The following is a 21,008-nucleotide window of genomic DNA, read 5'->3' as shown; positions in this document are numbered from 1 at the left end:
GACAAAGCCCCTGCATTTCAGACACCAACGATCCTAACGGTGCCACATGAGCACAACAGAGAAGACAGTTTAGAAGTGCTGACCCTGCTCTTTATGCGATAGCTGTGGTTCACAGCTTTCCAGTGGCCAAAAGCATTTGCTTGTAGCTCGGACAGCTTACAAGACAGCAGACCATAAAACCACATCTGATCCCTCGGGCCCATAGCCCCTTTCCAGCACTGGCCCAGGACTGAATTTTATCTAGTCCCAGCAACAGACCCATCTAATTTTCAGTCCCCTCATTGCCAAGTAGGCCCCTGCTTCACTGTTCTCAGCTAGACAGACAGACACCAGGCTGTTGCTAGTAGCTGTGAAGTGTCAGGCTCAGATCATTAGAGCCAAGCCTTTGGTTGTACGGATTAAGGGACAGGATTCTCTCTAAGTGCTTTTTCTTTTGCGTGTTATTTTAGATGAGGCTTTAAACCTGGTCGGATCTAAAAAAGTTACTGGTTTATGGATTAATTAGGAGTTGCTTCCCACTCAGGGCCAAATTCTGCTCTCAGTTAGAGTGGTGTAAATCCAGCCTCACTCAAATAATGCCAGGGAATTAGTACAGACAGACACTGGGGTAACCGAGCAGAGTAGTGTGGGGGAGAGGGGGAGCGGCCTTGACTCTCGACATTGGAAAACCCCCACTGCGCTATAGACTCCCTTACAAATCAGAGAATTCAGGCCCATGTCCCAGGCCCACTTCAGGAGGAGGTGGGCTTTTAACCAAGCAGAAGGAGAGAGCAGAAGGAGAAGCAGAAGGAGAGAGCAGAAGAAGAGAAGGAGAAGCAACCAAAGCAGAAGGAGAAAGCCCTGCAGAGCCAGGGGCCCTGTGCAGACTGATCCCACCCAGGGTACCCTGCCCCCAAGCCGGGGAAAGACCTGCTGTGCCTGGGAGCGCCAGTCCGACCAAGGATGGGAACGTGAAGCTTGAATCATCTGACTGCACAGTGCCTGTCTGTCTGTCTGCCCGCCTGCCCAAATGGAAACTCTGAGAGGCAGGGACTCTGTGCTCTCAACTGAGCGGGGCACCGTGTGAGCTCTCCGCAAGCATTCATAAAGCCACCGGTGTGGTTCTCAGATTATTCCCAGGCTCTATCCCAGGTGGAATCAGATGCTTTCTGGTGCAGTTGTTCTCTTTGTTCCTTCCAAGGCAGTGAGTTCTCCAGGCAGGACTGGCTCCACAGCTCCACCAGAATTACTCAAGTATAAGGCTGTGCCGCTAAGACATGGATCAAAGCTTTTTAATTCCTTTTAAATGAATCAGGAGACGCTGCCAGTGACTGTGATCCATCCTGGAGGCTCTGGTCCGTGTTAGTAGGGCAGAGGTGATAAGATGCTATCATCTTTCAGGTTTAGAAAAAAGACCATTCAACCCCCTGGAACTCACACCCCACTTCAATCCTTACCCCACTTTATTCCTCCAAATCCTTTCCCGCCACCCCTCTGCATAAAGCTAATAATATTTTCTCAGCTTTTTGATGGATGAAAATACCCTGGAAGATTATGCTATTAATAGGCAGTTCCAGGGTGGGGGAAGAATGGCATAATATTCAATTATTCCACATCTATGACAGCCATTATCTACAGCCAACGCTTTAACATGCTCCCACAGTGAGGAGGCCTAAGGGCCAGGGATGAAGTCACATTTAAAGGCACAGTCCCATTTAGCAACAGATGTAAAGCAGGGTGGGTTCTGGAAGAGCCATCTGCTAGGCCCTACAAATTTATCCATGGCAGCTCCTTGCTCTGAGGGAGGTGGTTGCTCAGGGATGGGAGAAGCAGCATGTTACAGAGTTCATTGATGTAGGGAATAAAAGTGTTGGATTCCTGACCAAACAAGTGGTGTAATGGACACATTCCAGTCTGCATCTAAGCCATCTGGAAACTCATCATTATATTGCTAGAAAACAGAATACAGGAGACTCTGCTGTTTCTCCCCATCCTGGGAGGTTCTGCGCACCCCTCACCATCGGGTTTTTCCTCCTTATTTATAAACCATAGAATCACAGATTTTAGGGTCAGAAGGGACCATTATGATCATCTAGTCTGACCTCCTGCACAATGCAGGCCACAGAATCTCACCCACCAACTCCTGTAACAAACCCCTAACTTATCTCTGAGCGACTGAAGTCCTCAAATCGTGGTTTAAAGACTTCAAGGTGCAGAGAATCCTCCAGCAAGTAACCCGTGGCCCACGCTGCAGAGGAAGGCTGTCAGGGTTCCCTCCCCACTCTGGACTCTGGGGTACAGATGTGGGGACCTGCATGAAAGACCCCCTAAGCTTATTTCTACCAGCTTAGGTTCAAAACTTCCCCAAGGCACAAATCCTTCCCTGTCCTTAGATGAGTACTGCTGCCACCACCAAGTGAATTAGACAAAGATTCAGGAAAAGGACCACTTGGAGTTCCTGTTTCCCCAAAATATTCCCCCTAAGCCCCTTCACCCCCTTTCCTGGGGAGGCTTGAGAATAATCTACCAACCAGATAGGTAACAAGGTGAGCACAGACCAGACCCTTGGGTTTTTAGGCACTAAAAACCAATCAGATTCTTAAAAAAACAGAACTTTATTATAAAGAAAAAAAAAGTAAAAGAAGCTCCTCTGTAAAATCAGGATGGAAGGTAATTTTACAGGGTAATAAGATTTAAAACAGAGGATTCCCCTCTGGCAAAACTTCAAAGTCACAAAAAACAGGGATAAACCTCCCTCTTAGCACAGGGAAAATTCACAAGCTAAAACAAAAGATAATCCAACGCATTTCCTTGCTATTACTTACTATTACTGTAATATTAGATGTATCATTTCAGTAGGAGCTGGATTACTTGCTTGGTCTCTCCCTTTGTCTCCCGAGAGAACACCCACAGAGCACAAAACAAAGCCTCCCCCGCCTCCCCCCAGATTTGAAAGTATCTTCTTTCCCCGTTGGTCCTTCTGGTCAGGTGCCAACAAGGTTAATTGAACTGATTAATCCTTTACAGGTAAAAAAGGGATTTTATGCTACCCTTAGCTGTATGTTTATGACAAAGGCGAAAAACCCCCATGGCCTCTGCCAATCTGCCCTGGAGGAAAATTCCTTCTCGACCCCAAGTATGGCAATCAGCTAAACCCTGAGCATGTGGGTAAGACTCACCAGCCAGACATCCAGGAAAGAATTCTCTGTAGTAACTCAGATCCTACCCCATCTAACATCCCATCATGGGTCATTGGGCATATCTACTGCTAATAGTCGAAGACCAATTAATTGCCAAAATTAGGCTATCCCATCATATCATCTCCTCCATAAACTTATCAAGCTTAGTCTTGAAGCCAGATATGTCTTTTGCCCCCATTCCTTACCTTGGAAGGCTGTTCCAGAACTTCACCCTCTTATGGTTAGAAACCTTCATCTAATTTCCAGTCTAAACTTCCTAATGGCCAGTTTATAGCCATTTGTTCTTGTGTCCACATTGGTACTGAACTTAAATAATTCTTCTCCCTCCGTGGTATTTATCCCTCTGATATATTTATAGAGAGCAATCATATCTCCTCTCAGGCTTCTTTTGGTTAGGCTAAACAGGCAAGTTCTTTTGAGTCTGCTGTCAAAAGACAGGTTTTCCATTCCTTGGATCATCTTAGGAGCCTTTTCTGTACCTGTTCCAGTTTGAATTCATCCTTCTTAAACATGGGAGACCAGAACTGCACACAATAATCCAGATGAGGTCTCACCAGTGCCTTGTATAATGGTACTAACACCTCCTTATCACTACTGGAAATATCTCACCTGATGCATCCCAAGACCACATTAGCTTTTTTCACGGCCTTATCACATTGGCAGTTCATAGTCATCCTGTGATCAACCAATACTCCAAAGTACTTCTCCTCCTCTGTTACTTCCAAGTGATGCGTCCCCAATTTATAACAGAAATTCTTGTTATTAATCCCTAAATGCATGACCTTGCACTTTTCTCTATTAAATTTCATCCTATTACTATTACTCCAGTTTATAAGGTCATCCAAATCTTCCTGTATGATATCCCGGTCCTTCTCTGTATTGGCAATACCTCCCAGCTTTGTGTCATCTGAAAACTTTATTGGCACAAAAAGTGGGAATGTGCTAAGGTCAGTAATAAAAAGATTAAATAAGATTGGTCCCAAAACTGATCCCTGAGGAACTCCACTGGTAACCTCCTTCCAGCCTGACAGTTCACCTTTCAGCGTGACCCGCTGTAGTCTCCCCTTTAACCAGTTCCTTATCCACCTTTCAGTTTTCATATTGATCCCTATCTTTTCCAATTTAGCTAATAATTCTCCATGTGGAACCGTATCAAATGCCTTACTGAAATTGAGGTAAACTTGATCCACTGTGTTCCCTTTGTCTAAAAAATCTGTTACCTTGTCAAAGAAGGAGATCAAGTTGGTTTGGCACGATCTACCTTTTGTAAAGCCATGTTGTATTTTGTCCCAATTACCATTAACCTCAATGTCCTTAACTACTTTCTCCTTCAAAATTTTTTCCAAGACCTTGCATACTACAGATGTCAAACTAACAGGCCTGTAGTTACCCAGATCACTTCTTTTTACCTTTCTTATAAATAGGAACTATGTTGGCAATTCTCCAGTCATATGGTACAACCCCTGAGTTTACAGATTGATTAAAAATTCTTGCCAATGGGCTTGCAATTTCATGTGCCAGTTCCTTTAATATTCTTGGATGAAGACTATCCAGGCCCCCTGATTTAGTCCCATTAAGTTGTTTGAGTTTGGCTTCTACCTTGGATGTGGTAATATCTACCTCCATATCCTCATTCCCATTTGTCATCCTACCATTATCCCTAAGCTCCTCATTAAAGACTGAGGCAAAGTATTTGTTTAAATATTGGGCCATGCCTAGATTATCCTTAACCTCCACTCCATCCTCAGTGTTAAGCGGTCCCACTTCTTCTTTCTTTGTTTTCTTCTTATTTGTATGGCTATAGAACCTTTCACTATTGCTTTTAATTCCCTTTGCAAGGTCTAACTCTACATGGCTTTTGGCCTTTCTCACTTTATCCCTACACGTTCTGACCTCAGTAAGGTAGCTTTCCTTGCTAATCCCTCCCATCTTCCACTCCTTGTAGGCTTTCTGCTTTTTCTTAATCACCTCTCTCCAGGAAGTTTTTGGAAAGCGTAGGGGACAATTTCCTGGTGCAAGTGCTCGAGGAGCCAACTAGGGGGGGAGCTTTTCTTGACCTGCTGCTCACAAACAGGGAAGAATTAGTGGGGGAAGCAAAAGTGGACAGGAATCTGGGAGGCAGTGACCATGAGTGGTTGAGTTCAGGATCCTGACACAGGGAAGAAAGGTAAGCAGCAGGATATGGACCCTGGACTTCAGGAAAGCAGACTTTGACTCCCTCAGGGAACGGATGGGTAGGATCCCCTGGGGGACTAACATGAAGGGGAAAGGAGTCCAGGAGAGCTGGCTGTATTTCAAGGAATCCCTGTTGAGGTTACAGGGACAAACCATCCCGATGAGTCGAAAGAATAGTAAATACGGTAGGCGACCAGCTTGGCTTAACGGTGAAATCCTAGCGGATCTTAAACATAAAAAAGAAGCTTACAAGAAGTGAAAGGTTGGACATATGACCAGGGAAGAGTATAAAAATATTGCTCGGGCATGTAGGAATGAAATCAGGAGGGCCAAATCGCACCTGGAGCTGCAGCTAGCAAGAGATGTCAAGAGTAACAAGAAGGGTTTCTTCAGGTATGTTGGCAACAAGAAGAAAGCCAAGGAAAGTGTGGGCCCCTTACTGAATAAGGGAGGCAACCTAGTGACAGAGGATGTGGAAAAAGCTAATGTGCTCAATGCTTTTTTTGCCTCTGTCTTCACTAACAAGGACAGCTCCCAGACTGCTGCGCTGGGCATCACAACATGGGGAGTAGATGGCCAGCCCTCTGTGGAGAAAGAAGTGGTTAGGGACTATTTAGAAAAGCTTGGACGTGCACAAGTCCATGGGGCCGGACGAGTTGCATCCGAGAGTGCTAAAGGAATTGGCGGCTGTGATTGCAGAGCCATTGGCCATTATCTTTGAAAACTCGTGGCGAACGGGGGAAGTCCCAGATGACTGGAAAAAGGCAAATGTAGTGCCGATCTTTAAAAAAGGGAAGGAGGAGGATCCTGGGAACTACAGGCCAGTCAGCCGCACCTCAGTCCCTGGAAAAATCATGGAGCAGGTCCTCAAGGAATCAATCCTGAAGCACTTACATGAGAGGAAAGTGATCAGGAACAGTCAGCATGGATTCACCGAGGGAAGGTTATGCCTGACTAATCTAATCGCCTTCTATGATGAGATTACTGGTTCTGTGGATGAAGGGAAAGCAGTGGACGTATTGTTTCTTGACTTTAGCAAAGCTTTTGACACGGTCTCCCACAGTATTCTTGTCAGCAAGTTGAGGAAGTATGGGCTGGATGAATGCACTATAAGGTGGGTAGAAAGTTGGCTAGATTGTTGGGCTCAATGGGTAGTGATCAATGGCTCCATGTCTAGTTGGCAGCCGGTGTCAAGTGGAGTGCCCCAGGGGTCGGTCCTGGGGCCGGTTTTGTTCAATATCTTCATAAATGATCTGGAGGATGGTGTGGATTGCACTCTCAGCAAATTTGCGGACGATACTAAACTGGGAGGAGTCGTAGATACACTGGAGGGCAGGGATAGGATACAGAGGGACCTAGACAAATTGGAGGATTGGGCCAAAAGAAATCTGATGAGGTTCAATAAGGATAAGTGCAGGATCCTGCACTTAGGACGGAAGAACCCAATGCACAGCTACAGACTAGGGACCAACTGGCTAGGCAGCAGTTCTGCGGAAAAGGACCTAGGGGTGACAGTGGACGAGAAGCTGGATATGAGTCAGCAGTGTGCCCTTGTTGCCAAGAAGGCCAATGGCATTTTGGGATCTATAAGTAGGGGCACTGCCAGCAGATCGAGGGACATGATCGTTCCCCTCTATTCGACATTGGTGAGGCCTCATCTGGAGTACTGTGTCCAGTTTTGGGCCCCACACTACAAGAAGGATGTGGAGAAATTGGAGAGAGTCCAGCGAAGGGCAACAAAAATGATTAGGGGTCTGGAACACATGACTTATGAGGAGAGGCTGAGGGAACTGGGATTGTTTAGTCTGCGGAAGAGAAGAATGGGACTTGGTGGGATAACTCACATGACTGGAGTACTGTCATGGATGGTTATAAACTGCTCAGGAAGGACAGGCAGGGCAGAAAAGGTGGGGGAGTAGCACTGTATGTAAGGGAGCAGTATGACTGCTCAGAGCTCCGGTACGAAACTGCAGAAAAACCTGAGTGTCTCTGGATTAAGTTTAGAAGTGTGTGCAACAAGAGTGATGTAGTGGTGGGAGTCTGCTATAGACCACCGGACCAGGGGGATGAGGTAGATGAGGCTTTCTTCCGGCAGCTCACGGAAGCTACTGGATCGCATGCCCTGATTCTCATGGGTGACTTTAATTTTCCTGATATCTGCTGGGAGAGCAATACAGCGGTGCATAGACAATCCAGGAAGTTTTTGGAAAGCGTAGGGGACAATTTCCTGGCGCAAGTGCTCGAGGAGCCAACTAGGGGGGGCGCTTTTCTTGACCTGCTGCTCACAAACCGGGTAGAATTAGTGGGGGAAGCAAAAGTGGATGGGAATCTGGGAGGCAGTGACCATGAGTTGGTTGAGTTCAGAATCCTGACACAGGGAAGAAAGGTAAGCAGCACGATACGGACCCTGGACTTCAGGAAAGCAGACTTCGACTCCCTCAGGGAACGGATGGCCAGGATCCCCTGGGGGACTAACTTGAAGGGGAAAGGAGTCCAGGAGAGCTGGCTGTATTTCAAGGAATCCCTGTTGAGGTTACAGGGACAAACCATCCCGATGAGTCGAAAGAATAGTAAATATGGCAGGCGACCAGCTTGGCTTAATGGTGAAATCTTAGCGGATCTTAAACATAAAAAAGAAGCTTACAAGAAGTGGAAGGTTGGACATATGACCAGGGAAGAGTATAAAAATATTGCTAGGGCATGTAGGAATGTTATCAGGAGGGCCAAATCACACCTGGAGCTGCAGCTAGCCAGAGATGTCAAGAGTAACAAGAAGGGTTTCTTCAGGTATGTTGGCAACAAGAAGAAAGCCAAGGAATGTGTGGGCCCCTTACTGAATGAGGGAGGCAAACTAGTGACAGAGGATGTGGAAAAAGCTAATGTACTCAATGCTTTTTTTGCCTCTGTTTTCACTAACAAGGTCAGCTCCCAGACTGCTACGCTGGGCATCACAAAATGGGGAAGAGATGGCCAGCCCTCTGTGGAGATAGAGGTGGTTAGGGACTTTTTAGAAAAGCTGGACGTGCACAAGTCCATGGGGCCGGACGAGTTGCATCCGAGAGTGCTGAAGGAACTGGCGGCTGTGATTGCAGAGCCATTGGCCATTATCTTTGAAAACTCGTGGCGAACCGGGGAAGTCCCGGATGACTGGAAAAAGGCTAATGTAGTGCCAATCTTTAAAAAAGGGAAGAAGGAGGATCCTGGGAACTACAGGCCAGTCAGCCTCACTTCAGTCCCTGGAAAAATCATGGAGCAGGTCCTCAAAGAATCAATCCTGAAGCACTTGCATGAGAGGAAAGTGATCAGGAACAGCCAGCATGGATTCACCAAGGGAAGGTCATGCCTGACTAATCTAATCGCCTTCTATGATGAGATTACTGGTTCTGTGGATGAAGGGAAAGCAGTGGATGTATTGTTTCTTGACTTTAGCAAAGCTTTTGACACGGTCTCCCACAGTATTCTTGTCAGCAAGTTAAGGAAGTATGGGCTGGATGAATGCACTACAAGGTGGGTAGAAAGCTGGCTAGATTGTCGGGCTCAACGGGTAGTGATCAATGGTTCCATGTCTAGTTGGCAGCCGGTATCAAGTGGAGTGCCCCAAGGGTCGGTCCTGGGGCCGGTTTTGTTCAATATCTTCATAAATGATCTGGAGGATGGTGTGGATTGCACTCTCAGCAAATTTGCGGATGATACTAAACTGGGAGGAGTCGTAGATACGCTGGAGGGGAGGGATAGGATACAGAAGGACCTAGACAAATTGGAGGATTGGGCCAAAAGAAATCTGATGAGGTTCAATAAGGATAAGTGCAGGGTCCTGCACTTAGGACGGAAGAACCCAATGCACAGCTACAGACTAGGGACCGAATGGCTAGGCAGCAGTTCTGCGGAAAAGGACCTAGGGGTGACAGTGGACGAGAAGCTGGATATGAGTCAGCAGTGTGCCCTTGTTGCCAAGAAGGCCAATGGCATTTTGGGATGTATAAGTAGGGGCATAGCGAGCAGATTGAGGGACGTGATCGTTCCCCTCTATTCAACATTGGTGAGGCCTCATCTGGAGTACTGTGTCCAGTTTTGGGCCCCACACTTCAAGAAGGATGTGGATAAATTGGAGAGAGTCCAGCGAAGGGCAACAAAAATGATTAGGGGTCTGGAACACATGAGTTATGAGGAGAGGCTGAGGGAGCTGGGATTGTTTAGCCTGCAGAAGAGAAGAATGAGGGGGGATTTGATAGCTGTTTTCAACTACCTGAAAGGGGGTTCCAAAGAGGAACGCATTCCAGTGTTTCACCACCCTCCTAGTGAAAAAGTTTTTCCTAATATCCAACCTAAACCTCCCCCACTGCAACTTGAGACCATTACTCCTTGTCCTGTCATCTTCTACCACTGAGAATAGTCTAGAACCATCCTCTTTGGAACCACCTCTCAGGTAGTTGAAAGCAGCTATCAAATCCCCCCTCATTCTTCTCTTCTGCAGACTAAACAATCCCAGTTCCCTCAGCCTCTCCTCATAAGTCTTGTGTTCTAGACCCCTAATCATTTTTGTTGCCCTTCGCTGGACTCTCTCCAATTTATCCACATCCTTCCTGTAGTGCGCGGCCCAAAACTGGACACAGTACTCCAGATGAGGCCTCACCAATGTCGAATAGAGGGGAACGATCACGTCCCTCGATCTGCTGGCAGTGCCCCTACTTATACATCCCAAAATGCCATTGGCCTTCTTGGCAACAAGGGCACACTGTTGACTCATATCCAGCTTCTCTTCCACTGTCACCCCTAGCTCCTTTTCCGCAGAACTGCTGCCTAGCCATTCGGTCCCTAGTCTGTAGCGGTGCATTGGGTTCTTCCGTCCTAAGTGCAGGACCCTGCACTTATCCTTGTTATTATTATTTCTTCTATGAGGTCCTCACTACTCACCAAAACTAAATCTAAAATGGCAACCCCTCTTGTCGGTTCAGCAACTACTTGGTGAAGGAATCCATCAGCTACCGCATCCAGGAAAATCTGAGCCCTATTATTATTACTAGCACTTGTCCTCCAGTCTATATGAGGGAAGTTAAACTCTCCCATGATCACACAATTCCCATTAGTATTTACTTCATTAAAAAGATCTCTATCCATATCCAGATCGAATCCCAGCGGTCTATAGCACACCCCAAGCACTATCCCAGGGCAGGCTCTAGTAGTTTCTTCCCCAGTGTGATTTTTGCCCAGACAGAATGGACATTTGCTCCATTTGCTCCATTAAATGGACATTTGCTCCCTTTACCAAAGTGGCTTCCCTTCACCATGTACACTACAATAGTAATAACACATCACTCCTACAGAGTATTGGACTTTTGCTGCACAGGCTTTAGGGAATATACCATCCTGCAATGTACAAGCATTTCTCCATTTTAGAGATGAGGAATTGAGACACAAGGAGGTTAAGTGCCTGCCACAGAGTAAGTTGGTGCCAGACCCATAATTAGAGAGCAGAAGTTCGTGGCTCATCCCAACTACGTACAATTCGTGCAACACAGGGGAGCTGGAGTAGAATCCAAGGAGTCCCGATCGGTCTCCTTCCAGGACGTTTAACAGGTTGGACACTAACATATGTCCCTCCAGGGCTGACATGCTTATTCGCAGCTCTGCCATTGACTGGAGAAAGCGGAAGGTGCAGATGCTGAGCAAACCGGAAAAGCAGGCTCTCTGCTGACTTATCATATGATTCTGCAGCCAACGGTGAGTCAGAGGACATACAAGCTGATGGAAATCAACATCGCTCCACTGAAATCAACAAAGCTTTGCTGATTTACCCCAGCAGAGGATCTTACTCATGATTTTTTGTTTTGTTATATATGTAACTTAGTACTTCTCTCCCAGGGCTGTCACAAGGTATAACGAAGCTAGCAATGCTTGTAACGTGCTTTGAGATCACCAGCAGAGAGTTCTATCCTATGGCAATGATGATCTGTCTCTCACCTTCGTCAGGAATTTGTCTTCCCTTGCCCATCTCACCTCACCTGCCCATCTTGCAATGAGCCTCTGTATGCACACCCAGCACTGGAAAGTCATGATGGTTTATTATCCTTGGTTGAAAGCTCCTGAACACCTCACTGTTCAGACTATGGAAATTTCCCATTTCAGGGAACGAATCCAGGCCTCAACAGCAAATGGCTAAACTATTTTAAGCATTTCCTCATTTTCTTCCCCTCCTTCCCCAAACCAATTTAGACTGTTTCAATTTCCATCCCTGTTCTTCCTTTGCACAGCTAGAAACGAGCTAATGCCATTCGTAGCTTACAGCCTGCTTGAGACTCTCCACCATTGCTACTTTTATGGAGCTGGAGAGCAGTCCCAAGAGCTCAACCGTTTGTTATGTAAGGAACTGCATCACACCGTCCTTCTGCTTGTAAACAGTCAGCAAACCCCAGGATTAGATCACCTCCTCTGCTTCGGAACTGTGATGGTCATCGAGCATTTTTCATCCAGATTTCTACACATCTCCAAGGAGCGTCTGCAGCACTTCCCACTAGGGGAAGTAACGTCAGCAGAAACAGAAGCTTCACAACATGCTGCCTGCATTCTTTAAGGATCCTCTGACACAGGGCATCGGCATCTTCTTTAGCAGCACTGAGGAGGAACCTGTCTTCTGAACCACAGTGCCAGAGGTTCCAGGGCATGGTCCACTGGCAACACCTCAAAACAGTGTTGGGCATTCTGCTGCTCCTATGGGCAGCGTGCAGTAAGTCAGCAAGACAGTCTCTATTTGAGCCCTGACACTGGGTGCCTGAAGAGTCTTTGATGAGCAGGATTCCTAATGCAGCCTTCCCTTCCTTATCTGTCAGACTGCCTTGAAAGCTAGCACTCCTCAACTGCACTCAGCACACAAGGGGCAGACAACCAAGGGGTCCCTTGCATCCTAGTATTGGTGACAAAATGAATGGTCACAAACATATACATGTGATATTTGTCTGAGAAAAATAAATCTCGGTACAGGGGGTGTAGCCCTGCACTGTACACGTTCCCTATGGTGCAAAGCCCTGCTTTGCTACTGTTCTGCCACACCCATATCCCATCTGCAGCGATGTCCAGGGCTAGTCTAGTGCAAATACATGTGCATGCAATGAGTCTTTCCTCTGTAATGTCAGGAGCTGGGCGATGCACTTGTGTGACTTGTTTTTGCTGAAGGGCTCGTGGTCATGTGACGGCACCCAGCCCCGTGAATGTGGGGCACCTGTACACAGCAGACATGCACACACAGTGATTCCTCCGAAGACTGACTCAGGGTTTCTGAATCACACCATTTTAATTAGGATCTGCTGGGCTGTTAGAAGTGGGGATGCAACCCAAACTTCGCACACCAATACTCCACACCAAACAGAGCCAGCAGGAGACCCTCAAGAGCGTGCTTCTGGGATTAATAATGGGGAACTGCAAGAAGTGGTCATGACTGCTGTGGATCAATAGACACAGAACTACGCAACTGAATTACGGGGACATGGATATATCAAGGGATGGGTGACACGCCCAACCCCCAAGAACAGTAGTTCTCAAACTTTTGTACTGGTGATCTCTTTCACATAACAAGCCTCTGAGTGGACCCTACCCCATAAATTTAAAACACTTTTTAATATATTTAACACCATTACAAATGCTGGAGGCAAAGCGGGGTTTGGGGTGGAGGCTGACAGCTTGCGACCCCCCCCGTGTAATAACCTCGCGACCCCCTGAGGGGTCCTGACCCCCAGTTTGAGAACCCCTGCCCAAGAAGAACACACCTGTTCGGTGTTAGACATTAGTGGAACCTGGATCTTGCAGAAACAGAGTGTAACATCCCCTCTTTCAAAAAACCTGAGGACTCGGCCTCCATTCCTGACACCTCTTCCAGCGCGCAGCGTAGGGCAGAATCCATCAGAGCTGCCGCTGCAGAGATGGTCACCAGATTTAATAATTTTATTAAGATAATGTTGAAATAAGAAACAGTACAGAGTTCAAGCACAGAAGTTTCTGGTTGTCAGGGGATAAGGTACAGATTATCAAGGGGTGCGAAATTCGATTTAGGAGCTGGTGGAGTAAGAATTACATAATAATCTGCCATCTCCCCGACTGGGGGTAAAAGTTTAACCAGTCAGAGTACAGACATTGAGATATGGAGATAAGATATCCACACAACGGCTACGTTCAGGTGCGGAGTATAGAGAGTGGATACAATGGTGGGGATGGGTCTACCCTCATTTGGTGGGATTTAATGTTCAGTGGGTTTATGGTTCCAGTTCATACGGTCCGATGGGGAAAGCCTCTCAGTCTCTTTTCCACAGTGGGTGCACAATGTCGTACCGGCTCACTCCTCCTGGTACTCTCGGTGGCCGGTGATGTGCTCGATGTAGATGTCCCTGGACCATCGGATGATGTCCGAGACCATGAGGCACCGCATGAGCCGTGTGTAGCATCTACCGATCCCGCAGGTCCACAGCACACGCTCGTTGCAGGGGTCCCAAGCGCCCAGGGCTCTGATGATCTGGGCATCCAGCTGCACCTCGTAGCCCTTCGCTCTCAGGGTGTCGGCCAGAGGGGCGTATTTTTCCAGTTTCCGAGCTCGGGCTTCTCGGAAGGCTGGGGTCCTGTTCTCGAAGGGGACCGTGATGTCGACGAGGATGATCTTTTTCTGGGCCTCGTCGGTGACGACCACGTTGGGTTGCAGCGGGCTGTCAGTACCGGAGATGGCGCAGTTCACGGCGACCCCCCCCCAGGCGCGGTGCGATGGCTTTCACCAGGCGGTTCTGGATGGCGTTGTGGCGCAGCTGCCAGGCTCTGGAGTGGGGCTTGCAGCTGCACAGGACGTGGGGCAGGGTCTCGTTGGAGTAGCCGCACTTCCTGCAACGCTTGTCTCGGTTCCCGTGGCGGACGGCTCCGTTGAGCGGGACGCAGTTGAGCCGGGCGCGGTGGATGAACTACCAGTCGGCAAAGCGCGTGAAGCCACCCCCAGCGAGGAAGTGGTTGCTGGTGTCCCACTTGCTGGTCAGTTCGAAGGCTTTTCCCTGGTCCGGCTTACGCTTCAGGGCTTCTATGTACAGCGAGTGCATGGCTGCCTTCAGGGTCCTCTCCACCAGGCCCCTGGGCACTCGGGGTGACGATGGTGTTGCCCTCAGACCTGATCTGCGGCACCAGGACTCCCAGCTCCAGGCGCTCCTTGCACCACTCCCAGCGGCAGCCAATGCGCTTCCCAGGCGGCACGTGGCATTGCGGGCACGGGACCACAGTGAAGTGATGTCACCCCCATCTCGGCCAAATTCGCCATCCAGGGAACCGCTCAGGAAGCTGGTGGTGTCTCGGTTGGAGGGGGCTCTACCGATCCGCTTTTGTGTTGCGTCATGGATGGCTTTCGCTGCGATGCTCCTTACCATGGCGTCGGGACACGTCAGCAGGCGGAAGGCGTGGGTGATCACCGCGATGTCACACAGGTCACCCATGCGGGGGACATTGGCACCGCCATGCCTATGGGTGATATAGACCAGCTCGTTGCTGGCTCTCTGGGGAAGGAATAACCACTTCTTCACCAGCTGCCGGATGATCTTGTCTGCCTTGTTGAGGGGTACCTTTGCCACGGCGGATCCCCTTAGGACGAATGAGATGCGGGGTATCAGGAAGGTGTTCAGGGCGTTTATCTTTTGCCACAGTGCTAGCAGCGAGGTGTCGATTTTGGTGGCATCCTGCAAGATCTCTGGGATGGTGTCCTCGGGTGTCTGTCGGACACGGAAACCCGTCGGTGTGCCGAGGTGTCGGTAGGCCTGCCCCTCTGCCAGGGGGATGACGGGCTCGCCCTGGATCTGGAATTCTGTCGCCTGTACCAAGTCCCTTTTGCTGCCATCTATGTGGAGGGATGCGCACTTCTTTGCATTGAAGCGGAGCCCCATCCAATCGGCAACTCAACTGGTGGCATCTAGGATACGCTGGAGGTTCTCTGGGTCGTCTGCGGTCAGGACCAGGTCATCCGCGTAGGCCAGGACGCTCACCCTCTCACCGTGGAGGTTGAAGCCGTCTGCGCCCTCGGAGATCGCTCGCAGCAACGGCTCCTTGGTGAGGTTAAAGATGATGGGGCTGAGGGGACAGCCCTCCTATCGTGTGCATGCCACTTCCCAGGGATGCCAGATTCCTTTCCCCAAAAGTTTACAAACTATCTATGCCAATCATCAAAGGGATGCAATACTATCCTGCCACCCTTGGGGACTGATTGCAAAGCCCACAACAATTCCAGGCCACGCCAAGCTGAAGTGGGCATCCACTGACTAAACTAGTGCCCTCCACACGGCAGAATAAAGTGCTACCACTATGCAATGGATGGGAGACAGCATATATTATACACAAAAAAGCCATCAAACAGAGTTATCAGTGAAGCACAGCCACGGGGCTTGGTGCTACACAAGGCACAAAGGCAGACGTGGCCACGGCTCCACAGGGCTTCCAGCCTAAATGAAGACACAAGACAGTACATGCCTAGCTCAGGTGGGTCAATACTAGTGAGCCTGGCAAAAGCACTGGGTTTTAAGGGGGGCACTAGGGGCAGTGGGTTAGAGGAGGAAGCACCCAGAGTCAGAGACACCATGGAAAGTGGCCTGAAAAAGGGGAGTGGGAAAAGGATGAGAAGGAAGCTGTTTGGCTGCAAGTTTGAATGAATGAAGGCACTGAAGGGTAGTAAGAAAGGAAACCAAAGGCATAGCCAAAGGTGGAATTTAGCAGAACCTTGAAGGGGAGGATGGGAAGCTTGGATTTAATTTGGAAAGCATGGGGGAGCCCGTTGAGGGAAAGGATGTGGTAGGATCAAGGAAGGTGGGGTGGGACAGGATTTTAGCTGAAACTCATGGTACCCAACCCATGGTAGTACAGACTAACCTCTGGAGGTCATCTCTAGTTTGGGATTGTGATCTAGTTATTATATAGCTCATGGCCACACTGACTAGGGGAAACCAAGCTAGTGACAAACCTTTAAAGCTAGTTTTGGCTAACACAGGTTGAAACGTGGATGCTCTAATCAGATAATGAAATGGTTGGGCATGGCTCAAGACTAGCTGAAAATTATCCAGAGACAGCCTGGGGTGGAAAATTTTCATTATAAGCACCAATCCCTGGTTCTGTAACTGCGCTAACAAAATAATCATCAAGGTGTCTCCAAACACCTGCCCATATACCTGGTAAAAACACAAACAGAACAACCCCAACAACTCTGTACCATCCCTGTGTAACCACACTACAGCAATCCAGCCCCAAGTATTTGCAGTTAACAATACCACACCTGTAACCTGTACACTTATTGCTTGCAGGTCTTCAGCAACGTGCTCAGTTCTGTACAAGATGCATAGTATTGCTCACCCCTGCTTTAAAGAGCTCTGTGCATTTTATATGTCCTGTTGAGCTGCCTCCTGCAAATATCGTTATAAAGCACAAATGAACAATTGAAAACAAACCTCTCTCAGTCTAATTAGTCATTTGGCCAAAAGAAACTGTTTGGAGTGTGGTGATCAAATATTCCTTCACATGTGACTCTCCTGTGAAGTAATTTCCTGCCTGTGGCTGTGGGCTGAGCTGGTAACTTAAATATAGACACTAGCAGTTGGACAAGGAGGAAGGCCGGGAAGCTTTGACAATGTGGTAGCATTTCCTTCAACGATATTATTCTATGGCCTTTCCACTTAGCCACCTCTCTCCTCCTCACACGCTCTCGTCAGTTCAGTTCATCATTCCCTGGGTTCACTCAACTGCAGATGCTGGGATTAACCCAGTAACTTCAGCTCTGATAGCATGATAAGCAAAGCCAATGCAGGAGATGGAGCAGGACGTTACTCCATTCAGAATGTGGCTCAAATGAGCTCTGAGCCAAAGCTATCTATAGACCTTCCGCTGGACAAAGTAAATGTCTCCACATCCAAAAAGCATCCCTGCAATTACCAGCTGGGTGTTTCTAAGTTTCACAAGCGACGGGACACAGCGTGATCTGAACAGAGTCGGATCGATGTCATTGCGACTCTTACGAACAAAAACAATTCCACCTGCCAGCCAGGCAAGGAGGCGGACAGAAACTCTAAATAAAACTCCTCAAGATTCCAAATAATTATAGGGATGTAAATTTTGTAAACAAAGAACAGTAGAAATGTTTGTCCAATGGGGAATAGGGGACTTTTTTGAATAAACAGGGTTGCAGAAGAGATGGGACATACATAACCCAATTTCAGAGAAGAGGGGAGCTAATGTCACTGAAAATCATTTTTCATTTACCAGCCAAGAATTGAGCTGAGGCTTGTGCATTCCTTCCGCAATCACCAATGCCAGATTCAACACGACACCTAGAACAGGGCAGGATGGGACATTCCTTACACCACTTTATAGTAACTTCACCAACTCTTGAAAAACAAATTGACTTTTGAACTCAAGTCTTGGTGGGTGGGAACCTTTTCAATCCACTTTTTTACTGCTCTTCTACTACAGAGCAAAAATTGAGTAGAATGGAAGAGGCCCTCTTCCCACTACCCCCACTCCTTTGGCAGGATAACTCTTGGATAAAGCATAGCATTTCTGTTTACTCCATGCTGAGGACTGGTTTTGATACGTCACTTCATTTCGATGTCTCTGGAGGACAGGCTCCTCAAGAGAGATCATATCCTAGAGCACGCTGGAGAAAGTTTTAAAGGCCTATGGAAAAACCAAATGGGCCATGTGGTGAGATCAGAGGGAGTTGAAATGCTGGATGTCCAGCTATAAAGATTGCTCCTCCTCTGCAACTTCTGGCCTTGGCTACAAGGTTAGCTTCGGTGCTGCCCTCATCTCCGAAGTCTGGAATGTAGATGTTAAAGACTGCAACACAGAACATGGACTCACGGCATCGAAAGCTGGATGCAGTGCAGCAAGCCTTTGCTCAAATGGAGAAGTAAGAAAAGATTGTGGGCTGTGCTCACTACTTCAAGAACACAATGGCAAGTTTGTAGAAAGTCCCTTCAGGACTGGGAGACACAGAAACTGCTGTAACGAAAAGTAACTAAAGCCCTTCTGAGGACTGATCAGCCGCGTAGCTGCGGGGGAGAGGGAACAGCAGGGGAAGGGCCAGGGGTGAGCCTCCCGGGCCAGGAGCTCAGGGGCCAGGCAGGACGGTCCCATGGGCTGTAGTTTGCCCACCTCTGGTACTGAGAATGGATAATACAGAAGCAGGCAAGGATCAATGGATATTTTTTGCTTTCCTAATTTCTGAAATATTGGTACCAAAGTACTCCACAAAAGGCATGTACCTGTCCTTAGCGTCAATGCCATCTATTCCTGAGACAGACTGACATATAAACCGCTGATGCTTATGAGGGAAGGTTTTGTACCTCTCCCAGGAGAAAACAGATGATGAATAAATGCCAGGTCTTGGGACAGTTACAGATGGCACTGCAGCTTTGGTCAAGCCCGGAAGGAGTTTAAGGGGTTAAAAAGTTCCAGGAACCCCCGTGAGATAGGTAAATACTATCCCCATTTCACACACGTATTAACTGAGGTTCAGAGAAGTTAAACAACTTGCACAAGCTCTCCCAGCAAAGCTCTCACCGGAAGCAACAGAACCATATTAGAATTTGGAAATTTCTTCCACACCTAGAACTGACCTTCATGACTCAACTGTGGTCTCCAGCTCTGACTGGTTACTGAATGCTCAGCTCACCTGGCTTTGAAATTCTTGAGTACTGCTTCAGAGATATCCCCTGATGAGACAAACACTCTGAAAAAGCAAAATAAACAGCTAGACAGGGCTACTCAATACACACCTGTGGGCCAGCTCTTATTCCTAACCACTGTGTTCTTGCAGGGCCATTGATCTGAAGTGCAGAACTGTAAAGCCCCTTCCCTGAGTACGTGCTTGATTAGCAATCATTATTCTATTGCAACAGGATTGCAAAACAAGCGCTTATATCAGTGCAGTGAGTGGAAGTGGAGGCTGATCACATAACTTTAATTACATTGGGCTTCTTTCTGTCTCCATTTCCAACCTCTCAACCCCTTCCAGAGGGGCTGATAACATCTTCCATCAGGAGCAAGCAGCTTTCTCTGAACAGACAATACTCCAACTGCTAGCAAAATCATGACTGGGGAATTAGGTTGGTGGGACACGTGAGCCATTGGTAAGATGCACCATATCCACAAGTTTGCTGCTACGGCCTGCTCTTTCACCCAGCACCGTGACAGATGTACTGTGCCCGTGCAGGGCTGGCAATGAGCTGGGTCACTGGAGGGTTCCTGCTGCACGGGTATGGAGCCTTCGCATTGAAAGTGAAACCGTGTGTTTTTAAAGCCTGTAGTTTGCTGTGAACACAGTTTGAAAAGCTCATGTGTCTAGCAATGTGATCAAGTCTAGCAATGTGATCAAAATGACAATTAACAACTGGCCTAGGGGCTTGGCAGTGAGCCAGATTAACTCTCTTGTGGACCCACGGCTATTAGATTTTGTGGGGCCCCTGTATACAAGCCTTTTTCCTGGGAGGGAGTTTGGTGCAGGAGGGGGTGGGGACAGGAGATTGGGGTGTGGGGTCTGGGAGGGAGTTTGGGAGCCGGGGGGGGGGATTCTGATCTGGGGCTGGGAGTTGGGGTGGAGGAGGGGGTGCGAGGTGCAGGCTCTGGCCAGGAGGTGCTTACCACAGGCGGCTCCTGGCTGGCGGTGCAGCAGCAGGGCTCAGGCAGGCTGCCTGCCATAGCCCACGCCACTCCCGGAAGTGACTGGCTCCTAGCACGTCTCTGCGGCTCCTGGGGGGAGGGGGACAGCGGCAAGTGCCACCCCCATAGCTCCGGCCAATGGGAATCTGTGAGGACGGTGTTGGGGGCATGGGCAGGGGCCGCAGAGACATGTTAGCAGCCAGCCGCTTCCAGGACCGGCGCGGGGCCACGGCAGGCAGCCTGCTTGAGTGCCCCACTGCACTGCAGGACTTTTAGTGGCCCGGAGTTGGAGATCGCGGTCTGTGATTTATTTTTTGTGGGGCCCCCTTGAGCCGGGGCCCTGGGCTGCAGCCCCTAAAGCCCCCGCCTTAATCTGGCCCTGTGGTGAAAATGCAGTAGAACGAGGTTTAGGAGTGACCCTGGATCTCCATGCGGGAATCATATTCTATGGTCCTGCTTTGAGCAGGGGGTTGGACTAGATGACCTCCTGAGGTCCCTTCCACCCCTGATATTCTATGATTCTATGAAGCACGGGATCCAGAGCTCTTGTCTCGTGTTGGTTGCCCAGCCATTGGCCAAGCACAGTAATTGCAGCTCTGAGGGAGGGGTAGGGGGTTGAGGTAAAGAATGAAGGTGAACTAGAACAATGGGGGTGGGCTCAGCCTGCCTTAGAACTTAAGAACGTGAGAGCAGCCAGCCTGGGTCAGACGAAAGGTCCATCTAGACTAGTATCCTGTCTTCCAACAGCGGCCAATGCCAGGTGTCTCAGAGGGAATGAACAGAACAGGAATCATCAAGGGATCCATCCCCTGTCATCCACTCCCAGCTTCTGGCAAACAGAGCCTATGGACAGTCAGAGCACGGGGCTGCTAATAGCCATTGATGTACCTATTCTCCAGGAACTTATCTAGTTCTTTTTAGAATCCATTATAGTTTTGGCCTTGACAACATCCCCCGGCAAAGATTTCCACAGATCGACTGCGCATTATGCGAAGAAGTACT

At 48.5% G+C, this 21,008-nt stretch overlaps 1 protein-coding gene across 4 annotated transcripts in view; it reads right to left on the bottom strand.

Annotated features, from left to right (window-relative positions):
* The window catches only part of PLEKHM2 (pleckstrin homology and RUN domain containing M2), a 71,962-nt gene that overhangs the window by 41,630 nt on the left and 9,324 nt on the right, over positions 1-21,008 (bottom strand). Inside the window, exon 1 of one of the 4 annotated variants that reach the window (XM_048825237.2) lies at positions 18,965-18,985. The exons of the other annotated variants lie outside the window; for them this stretch is intronic. Within the exon in view, the coding sequence (XP_048681194.1) occupies positions 18,965-18,970 (6 nt within the window). The 5' untranslated portion in view covers positions 18,971-18,985. Of the gene's footprint in view, positions 1-18,964; positions 18,986-21,008 lie in introns of those variants that run through there. 4 annotated transcript variants of the gene reach the window in all.

The sequence above is a fragment of the Caretta caretta genome, chromosome 18 (assembly GCF_965140235.1).
Source record: "Caretta caretta isolate rCarCar2 chromosome 18, rCarCar1.hap1, whole genome shotgun sequence".
Taxonomy (NCBI): Eukaryota; Metazoa; Chordata; order Testudines; family Cheloniidae; genus Caretta; species Caretta caretta.
This window is presented reverse-complemented; position numbering and strand designations above follow the sequence as displayed.